The sequence below is a fragment of the Rhea americana genome, unplaced genomic scaffold (assembly GCF_003343005.1).
Source record: "Rhea americana isolate MKP2758 unplaced genomic scaffold, rheAme1 scaffold_303, whole genome shotgun sequence".
Taxonomy (NCBI): Eukaryota; Metazoa; Chordata; class Aves; order Rheiformes; family Rheidae; genus Rhea; species Rhea americana.
Genome location: NW_028186428.1, coordinates 282,833 through 293,045, shown reverse-complemented (window position 1 = coordinate 293,045; position 10,213 = coordinate 282,833). Strand labels below are relative to the sequence as shown.

At 39.3% G+C, this 10,213-nt stretch overlaps 1 protein-coding gene across 1 annotated transcript in view; it reads right to left on the bottom strand.

Annotated features, from left to right (window-relative positions):
* Window positions 1-1,600: 1,600 nt before the first annotated feature.
* PRKAR2A (protein kinase cAMP-dependent type II regulatory subunit alpha) overlaps window positions 1,601-10,213 on the bottom strand; it is a 73,440-nt gene continuing 64,827 nt past the window's right edge. Inside the window, exons 10-12 of the mRNA XM_085309810.1 lie at window positions 7,337-7,402; window positions 6,587-6,725; window positions 1,601-6,018 (exon numbers count right to left, since the gene is read on the bottom strand). Of these exons, the coding sequence (XP_085165936.1) occupies window positions 5,885-6,018; window positions 6,587-6,725; window positions 7,337-7,402 (339 nt within the window). The 3' untranslated portion in view covers window positions 1,601-5,884. The remainder of the gene's footprint in view (window positions 6,019-6,586; window positions 6,726-7,336; window positions 7,403-10,213) is intronic.

Below are 10,213 nucleotides of genomic sequence, written 5' to 3'. Positions count from 1 at the left end.
CTCGCCGCCGCCTCGGGGTTGCGAGTGCCGAACGCTGGAGCGGGGCCGGCGGAGCCGCTGCCTCGTCTCCTGGCGTCGCGGGACTCAGCGCACCCAGAAGATTCCCAAGCTGAAACAACACCCTGAGCATAAGAGCGCCTTCAAAACAGTATGGTTCCCTGAAAATTCCTGAATAAACTATTTGTTTAATTATTTATTAAAACCACTGTCTTTCCTGTCCTTTTGCATCATTTTGTGGCTTTGAGAACAAGGAATACTGAGCAATGGAGTGATCGCTGAAGGGGCGGCTGTTTCGAGCAGACACTAACTAGTCATGATTTATTCACCTTGGATCCCTCCACCACCACCAGTACTTCCAAGGGATCTAATTTCCTTGCCGTGGGATTCAGCAGCAGAATAATGTTTTCATGAAAGATCCACAGTTTTATAACGTTCATTGTCAAAGAAAACTCTAAAAGCATTCACAGTTATCCACATAATGCTTCTTCAGGCCCCAAACAGCAGCTGAGGGATTGGTTTCCTCGTTCACCCCGGCAGGGTAATGCTGCATTAACATAGCAGCCATCTGATGCACCTGAGTTAGGGCACAAGTCACAAGAAAGCATTTCTATTTGTCATCAAGCAACTCAAAGCCTGTGCAAGGGAATGCCCCAAATTCAAGGTGTGTGCTCTGTTTGGGCCTGAGCTTTTTCCTCTCCTGTCCTGCTGGCAGCTCAGCCTCCTCCAACTTTGGATGTGAGCTGTAGTTCACCGACAGCCTACTTGCATGTAAACAACAGTCATTTTTCTAAGGTGTTCATAAGAAGACACATCTGACCAGCCTCCTGAAGAGGTCATCTCATCCACCCCTGCCTCAGACAGGTATGTAAACCTTTAAACAGGGCTAGTTTTAAACTGTGGCAAAAAAAAAAAAAAAAAGAATCTGATGAAGGTTTCACACTCTCCCAGCATCTGCTCAAGCCATCTTCCAAACAGAGATTTTGAATGCCTTATCTACATCTTCCCTGGTGGAGTTTATCCCCAGTGTTAGTAGTTCTGTCCTAGCAAATATGAGATCGTTGCATCTTGTTGAAATCTTTTACACGTTTGAAGAGTCCCCTACCCCCGCTCCTCCAGTTGTTCTTTCCAAACTAAACAATCCCAGTTTTTCTCATCTTTCTGTATAATGTTATATTTTATAGATGTTTATCTTGCTGCTACCCTCTGTCCCCTTCAGATACCAGCATCTGCCTTGAGTTAAGGTGCCCTTACTACTTAAGTACTACAGTAAGTTGCATATTGTAGTCTAGGAGAGGCAGAGGCATTCCCATGACTAAAACCATGATGCACTTGAAATACTCTCCCAGACAAACTGTACATAAAATAGTAAGCATTTAGAATCTTAAAGCTTAAGCAAAAGCAAATTTTAAGAATTTGAACAAATAATTTTACAGGTACCAAATAAACTGTCTTTTAAAATTATTAGGTTAAAAAAGGCAGTTTGCCACATGGAATTCAGTAGCAGTGAATGTAGGGCAGCAAGAGATCTCTAGCAATACTGTGTTTTTCCTAAAAATTGACCAGTTAACACATTGCTCAAATAATAAATCAGAAAAATCAATTTTACAATAGTGTGGCAACCATATCACAGCAGCCAGTTTTATTTGGAGCAACAATATCTACAGAAATAGGTATCATTTTTAAGATATTAGTAAAATTTTCTCACCAAACAGTAAAACGTTGTTGTTGGATGATTGATAAATCTATTCTGATTTATTGCAATAGGGCACGTGCCATTTTCCATAAGGCTCTGATAATGCAAACAACAGTAACTCACACACTCCAAGTAAATTTAGTTCCCTGTTAGAAAGTCCAGTTGTTATATAAGCACTGTGTGCGGGGGTGTGTCAGCTGCAGTAAGTCAATAAAGAGCACACACAGGACTGTACCACAAAGGCTGGACACAACATGTCAGCTTTTTATTAACCAAAAGTGAAGCTGAACCCCAGAGTGGTTTAATTTTTAAAAACCATATGTTTTTTATCGCAGATATTTTCTTTCATGTTCGACACTGTAGTGCAAGAACTGAATTTTGCAGTTGTTCATCCTTTGAGAATCAAATGCTAAATGTAAAATGAATTAAAGTAAGGGTCCCCTCAATGAATCAATAAAGAAAAAACATTTAACTCAAAAGAACAGACCAATTTTAAGAACTGTCTTATGAAATTCTCCCAAGTGAAAGACCATTAAAGAACCTGGAGCCTTGAGGTAGCAACTTTATGCAGAATTTAATTCCCCTCCTGCCCCACAGAGTGGAGGAAAATTAGTAGCGCATTATTAGCTCCAGCCAGCTAAATGGAGTTTGAGTATTCTCTTATGAGGTTAGTGACTTTCTCTTGCACCTTGAAATAGCAGTGTAGTGCTGTAGACCATCAGGAGAGAATCCACAAGGAAGGCTTCTTGAAATAAAATATATGGTTTGAAAGAAGTGAAAATAATAAACAATAACTGTAACAGCAAAAATTAACTGGAGTGAAAAAAACCAAAAAACGTTTGTATTTTGGCAAGACTAGTTTACAAATACATGTCAAGAACAAAAGTCCATTTTCAGCCATCTGAAAAGAAAGAATGGAAGTGACATTCAAAGGAGTTTCTCTTTTTGCCCTCTGTGCAAAATTGTACTTTGTTTTTTCTTTTTTAAAAAGAGCCTTTTTTTGCCCTTGTTTTTTTTACATTGTGAAATCTGTGCTGTGACATTAAACAGAAATACCATATGCCAGGACACTTGACCATTAAAAGCTCCTCTCACCGACTTCACAACAATTACAAGCAGGGTATCAGATACAAGAGACTTTTCTTCCTCCAAGTCTCAAAGACACTACCCTCTTTACCCACTTTGCTGCTGAGTTCTTTTATTAAAGACTAGATCTTTCTCCACTACCAATTTCAGAGAATCCACAGCAGATTTACCAAACACTGAGCAATAACAACAAAGACTGTGCTCATTCTCCACAACAATTGTGATGAACAGTACAGTGAAAAGAAAAAAGCTGGGATAACAATGACGCAGTCAGATCTTTACAAATTGGTGTCTCACTTCACTCCCTGGCTTCGATATCCCCACTCACATGCTTTCTGACTTTGTTCATTGCTGCTGCTCTACCAAGTATCCGCTTAGCCAGACAACGCTGAGCGTCGCTATAAGCTTCTCTCACCTATCTTTATATTCCAAAGTTGTACAGAACAGGCTGGTTACACCAGACAGACTAGGCAGGCACATTGCAAATTACACCATTTTAAATGGAACAAGCTTCTTACAGGCTTATTCTCTTTCAGCTTATTGTCAGGTTGCCTCTTTACACCACAAAACAATGTCACAAAAATCCTGGCTGCCGGATGGCATTACCCAGTAGCACTTTGCTGCAGAGAGCCTAGAGAATGGTTAGAACTTCAAAAGCTTGTTCTTGCTCACATGGGATCCCAATCTTTTGATTTTATGGTCTCACCCTTTCCTTTGATTTCTAGAGCCATCAAATCCTCCTGCCAAGCAGAACTGCCTTAAGAGTCTGTAAGGGAATTCATCAGCCTTGCTTGCTTTTTTTGGCTAAACTTCAGAATAATTGCCAATATTTGTATACACTGAGGTACACAGTTCTGTCATGCAAGGAACTGAAGGCTGTAAGAACCGGAATCTATCTGTAAGGGAGCCCAACTTGCCCAAAGGAGAGGATACTCTGCCTGGGAGGGACAGAGGCCAGCTGATGATTTTTCACAGCAAGTTTCTCATGACAGTTTAGGCAACACAGCAATTCATACTGGTTTGAAGACCAGTTTATGTTTGAGTTGCTGGACAGTCATGAGCTGACTTCAGACAGACTCCATCTATTAACCCGAAGTTCTTTAAAGTATCTTTTATCAATGCACGGACCTGATTAGTGGTCTTTCTTTTTTTTGTTGTAAAAAACCTGCAATTAAAAGAGCGATTTTGTCTTTGGTGTTAAACCTCGGAAGCATGAACAAAGTACCTGCTGCTTCTTTGGCTGTGATTTATCATGAAAAAAACAGTCAAGTAAGGGAAATTCACTGTTCTAGAATACATGCAGTTAGAACAGCCACTAGACATCACAATCAGAACTTTAACAATATGGAAACACCTCTTTCAGTGGTGTCCATTACAAATCATTTATGTTATATAAAAATAAGATTCCAATCACAGTAACTGAACAATAGCCATTCAAACTTATCAAGTTTCCATCTTATTCATATTGCAGGAACTGGGAGGAGCTCATCCATTTAGGGAAGAAGTTACTGTCCAGAAACCAACTCAGAGTTGTGACTAAGCATCTTGTGCCATAGAGAAATGTCCATTGTGATAACTAGAAGCAGGAATTCAACATTAGCATCCTTCTATCCTTGCTCACATGGCCATGAATAAAAAGAGCAGGTTCTGTTCTACTAGCATCCACAATTAAAATTTCATAACCCCATAAAACACAAGTTCTGCATGAGCTGAGGAATGCAAATTCAAAGGGTCACTAGATTTATTACCTACAAATTCAATATCTTAATATAAATATTCTGTTTTACACCATAAAAATGTCTTTCTTATGGTCTGATTCTTATTTAGATAATACTCTGATAAAATCTTAGCAGTATGCCAATTAAGGTGATTAAAGCTATTGAAATAGAATCTACCTAGTAAATGCTGCAAATTTAACAGGTATTTTAGATAAACATTAGCTGAGTTATCATATAAATCAAAAAGTCTCCTCAAACACACCAACTGCGTAGTTAGCAAAGACATTTGCTCCATAAATTCAAATGCTGCCAATTTTTGAAAGATTTAGCAAATAGACTTGGCATCTGGAAGCATCCAAGTGTCTAATGAAGTTAGCATACTATGAAATATTAGGGCTGGGGCGGGAGGGAGCTCCTGTAAATAAGTACAGAAGTAGCCTTCCTTTAAATTACAAAATGTTCACCTCCTTAAAAAGCTTTAAAACTGACCCAGACAACAACAGTGCCCTGGGAAATCAAGCAGTATAAAGGATCTCTGTAAGCAAGAGAAAGTTATATATGGTAATCTCTCCACAATAAAATCTACTCAGTGTAAGAAACAAAGAGCAAATCTGGGGAGATGACAACTACAAAACCTTCAAGCCATTTGGTCTGTTAGACCACAATCCAAACCACTGCACCTTTCTAGGGGGCAGCGTAGACTAAAACAATTTTCTCTGCTGCTCAGAAAACGCTTAAAATTTAGTAATACTTCATTTTCTGCATTTCATTGCTAAGCAGCTCTCTCCTGTGCCTCAGCTTGGTTTACTTGGTTTAAACAACTATAGAACCTGCTGTTTTCAGCAGGTTGAAGAAAACTTTGGTGCCACCTTATTAATTGGCTCTATTTGTATTTTTTAACTTCAAACTCGGATGCTACAATTAAAAACAATTTTGACATTGTGTAAGGAAAGTATCAGAAGATAATAAACTTGTAAAAGGCTCATATTCTGCAGTTTGCCTCTGCAGAACAGGCAGCTTACCACTACAGAATCTGATCTGAAAATTTATCCCAACTGTAACACCAGAAAGAAGGAAGCTTCTGCATCTTGCTCACTTTGGGTTTCATATCAGGCACTTGAACTGTTGGAGAGATGCCATTTTGAACCAAGTAGTGAACATAGGGTTAGAATCATCTTTAATCTAGGTCTAATAATGAAGTATCAGCAGCAAAGTGGAGGCATGGAGTAAGCAATCCATCTGTGCTGAGACTTGTTTATGGTTTCTAAAATGCCCAAGAAGACAGCAGCAGTAACTGTTCCATAGTGTCCACTTTCCTTGTGAGTTGTGTTGCTGATTGGAGGCTTTTCTGTGTCTTGAACTGAGAAGGCATTAAGGTACCCTGTGCCTAATTCCCTGGATCCAACAGGTCCATGCTAGAGCCAAACAGTGCCACGAGCTGCTCCTCATAATGTGTTATATTCCTCTTCATAATGTCCATGCAGGGTCCAAGCAACCTCTCAAACGCTTGCACATCCATGACTGCAGAAGAACAAAAGTGAAAACAAAATTGTCTGTCAAAAGGATACCACATGCCAATCTGTTTTCTGAACTCAGAACACAAATCTCAAGTCTAACCCCTTTGATTCTGAGACTTCAACAGAAGCCATGTAAAAAGGAATCAAATTTCTTATTTCAGTCTATATTGTTATTTGAAGAAATGAAATTCATTAAACGCACACTTGACCTCAGGGATAAATACAGAAATACGCACAGTACACGCATAAATATTTCACCTGAATACTACAAACAAGTTTTAGACAAGAAACTGATGCTGAAGACTGTGCTGCAGACACAGTGGAGTCTGAGTACAACTTCCCCTTTCCCTGGGGCACAGACTGCACAAGCAGAAATAACAGTCCACCAGGCAGTTATCCCCACCTCCACCTGAACCTAAAGGTATAAGGGGGGAAGCAGTGGTGCTTCTCAAAGCTCAAACTGACTAACAGGTACCAAAGCCAAGGCTTTGAATAGCTGCTCAGTAGGGGAAAGTCCACAGCACAAGTGAAGACCAGAAAAGGATAACTAGAAGCACAGAATGCCTCCTTACCTAAACATTTAACCTCCCCAACAGCATAGGCAGAGGCTGCTCTGGGTTTGTTGGTAACAAGTGCAAGCTCTCCAAAATACTGTCCTCTGTGACACTGGGCAATCTCCACTTCTTGGTTAGCATCCTTACTTGTCATAGTCTGTAAAATAGAACATTTATATTACTTTGCCTACAACTCTGCCTTTGCACAAGGCTGTACAAGGCTGCAGTTAATCCCAGATATCCCACAGATGTCCAACAGCTCTTTGGTTTGGGATTTTTAAGACTAGCAATACCCAAATCATACTTTATAGAATATCTTTACCACATGTTCAATTAGAATTTTGGTTAGAAAAGTGCAGGCTGGCCCATAAGAAGCTTTGAAGATTGACAGATATTCACTGTTACATCTGTTTGAAAGCCAATGTCTACTATGTCACTCAAGATAATACACTCCAGCTTTTTGTTGCTTCCAGTTTGCTATAATCCAAAAAAAANAAAAAAAAAAAAAGTTTCTCTGTCCTTAATGCCAGGGTGAGTACATCAGGTCAGTTTTCAGAGGAGCAAAAAAACTTCAACTTTAGTAAAGTGACTTCTGGCCACTTCAGAACTGATGTAGGGTTTTTATAACCTATGTTACTGAGTGACAATGAGAATATCATACAGTTATAAATATCTTAAAATAAGTCATGCTGGATTTCTGTGCAGCGCTTCTATTAACAGAACAAATCAGGGATTCATCTAAATCCAAATAATTCTATTTGAACTCACCTTGCTTTTAATCAAGATTTTTACTTCACCAGATTCTACAATGTAAAAGCAATCTGCTTTATCACCCTGTGAAGAAGAAAAGGTGAAACAAATTATTTTTTAAGTTTAGTGTGAAAGGCAGAAATAGTATTAAAACATTCATTCTGAACTAGACTTTGGGTAGAAATCTGCCGGAATTGATAGCAAATGGACATCAAAGCAATGGGTGAGAGAAAAAACTGAAGATCTTTATAAAAGACTAATAATTTGTTATCAAGGTTTTCAAACTGCTGATTTACAAGTTAGAAACTGATATGAAGCTGGGCAGAAATATTTCTCATCTCTTTTAAGATTAAGTCTGAAAGTAAAGAAAAAGGAGTAATGGTAACTATATAAGTCATAAGAAAAAAAGGCCCAGAACCAGAGGAAGGTTGAGTTATGCACTACCTAAGCAAACTGGACTTACATAAGTCAATGGGTGTGAACGGAATGCCTCAGAAAGCTGAGGTCACTATAAAGCTCCTCTTTATCATCCTGAAGTGGTGATGGTAACTGGGAGATATCCCTAGTAACTAGAAAAAAAACTAAAATCTTGCCTATCTCCAAGAGGAGAAAAAAAGGAGGATCTGGGGAACTACAGCACAATGTTGCTCCCCAGAAGAATTATGGAGTAATTCATAAAACTATGAATGAAACAACGTTTGTCCCTTTGGGCTCAAAGAATGGTGGCCAGCAGTTTGAAGTCCAGCTAGATACTAGTATTATAGGTATCCCTTAGGGGCTGATATTGGAGCCAAAACTGTTTGACAGCTTCGTTAATAATCTGGAGGATAGAATGGAATGTATCTTAGCAAATCCATGGATGATACCAGATTGAGGGGAGCAGCTGATACCCCAGAAGACAGGGCTGCTATTCAGAGGGACCAGAACAAGAAAAAAAAAAAAAAAAACTCAAAGTTTGACAAAGCAAAGTCCTAGAAGAATGCCATGCAAGAGGACAGGCTTGGAACTGAAGTACTAAGGAGCCTCTTTAAAGAAAAGGAGCTGAGGATCCTAGTGGACAAGTTGAACAGGAGTCAGCAGAACGCCACTGCAGCAACAGCGGCCCCCACACCCTGGGCTGCCTTGGCAAGTATGCAGCCAACAGGTCAAAGAAAGCATTTCTTCCCATCTATTTGGCACTCCTAAGTCTGCATCCAGAGTACCATGTGCAGTTTGGGGCTCCCCAGTACCTGAAAGACATTGAAGTACTGGCCACTAAGATGCTCAGGAGGCTGGAGCAGATGATATATGAGGAGAGGCTAAGAGCCCTGGCTTCAATCATCTTGAAAAGAGAAGGCAGAGGAGGATCTTACTGCTGTCTACCTAAGCAGGGGGGGGAGGCAGAGAGGAAACAGAACCAGACACTTCTTGGAGGCACACAGTGAAAGGACAAGAGATAAGAGATAATGGACCATATTTCTAGATGACCATATTTCTAGATGTCAGTAGAAAGAAGGATCTAGTAAACTAACAAGTATGAGCCTAGTCAATCCTGGGTAAAACAGTGGGATCAGCAGAACCCAAAACAACTAATTTGGGGGAGCATTAAGATAGAAAGAATGAGAAAGATAATTTATAGAAAACCAAGTCCACACGGCAAGTCATCCACACAAGGACTGATGTAACTGACTGAAAGGTAGGGAGAATTGTAAGGGATAAAGCAGCTCGTAGCATCTTGCAGTTATAGAAAAATAAGTTATCTAAGGAAAGGGGAATAGGAGAAAAATTGCTGGCAATTTTATGTCAAGTTCTAGAAAGACATTGCAAAGTGTTGAAAAATAAATAGTTGAGTGTGATTTTTTCTTTTGCTTGGTAAAAACACTCAAAGTCCCATGGAGGTTTCTAGAACCTTTTTCAGAACCATCTAACATCAAGTTGTAGACCTTTAGCAGACTGCACTTTACATGTGCTCTGCAGAGGTTCACCAGGGCTTAATATTTTGAAAATTTTAGCTGCAATAGTGATGAGTTTCCCTGCAAAGGCAGCTGTGGGCTTGGTGTAGGGCTGGAAGTCGGAGCAGAGAGCTTATATATCCTTCCTGATAGGAATGAGAGGTGAAGAGAGTAAAGGCCTTAAGGAGGCAGAGAATGGATAAGGAACTAATAAGGGAATGGGAACTGGCTCAACAAAACTGGGACATGATGTGAGGGAGATAAACCCAGTATCAAGTCAAGTGCAGTGGAAGAACTGGGAGAGGGTAAACAGGACTGGAACAGCAGAATAGGCAAAGCCAAAAGAGCCTGAAAAGTAAAAAAAAAAAATATATATATATATATATATATATATATATATACCGTACATATATATACATATACATGTATTTGAAAGTAGTAGAATTGGAAGAGAGACAAGAAAGGGAGAGAAGGTTTGGGCAAGAAGACTGTGCATATGACAGGAAGGATGGAGAGATGACTAGGACACTCAAGTATGACTGTGAGAAGTTGATGTAAGACTTAAAAAAAAAAAAAAAAAAAAAGAAAAAGAAAAAAAAAGAAAGAAAAAGAAAAAGAAAAAAGAAAAATTTGCAGTCACAGACAAAGCTGGGCTCTTAAATCAAGGTTCCTGGGAATGATGGTAAGCCATCCAGCACAAAGCTTTCGTTCACTGTTGCCAGCTATCATCACAACATGAGCAGATACAGTCAGCCCACTTCTGTGCTGAAAGAGTAGTTATTTATTTTTCTGAAGAATAAAAATAAACTGAGTGGGAGACATAAGGACTTCACATACACTGGCAGGCATTAACAATTTTCAAGTGCTTTAAAGAATAATGCACTTAATTGAAGGATCTAATTCCAGAAAGATAATTAAAATGTAAAATTATCCACAAGAGAAAAGAGGTTCATGGTACCAATAC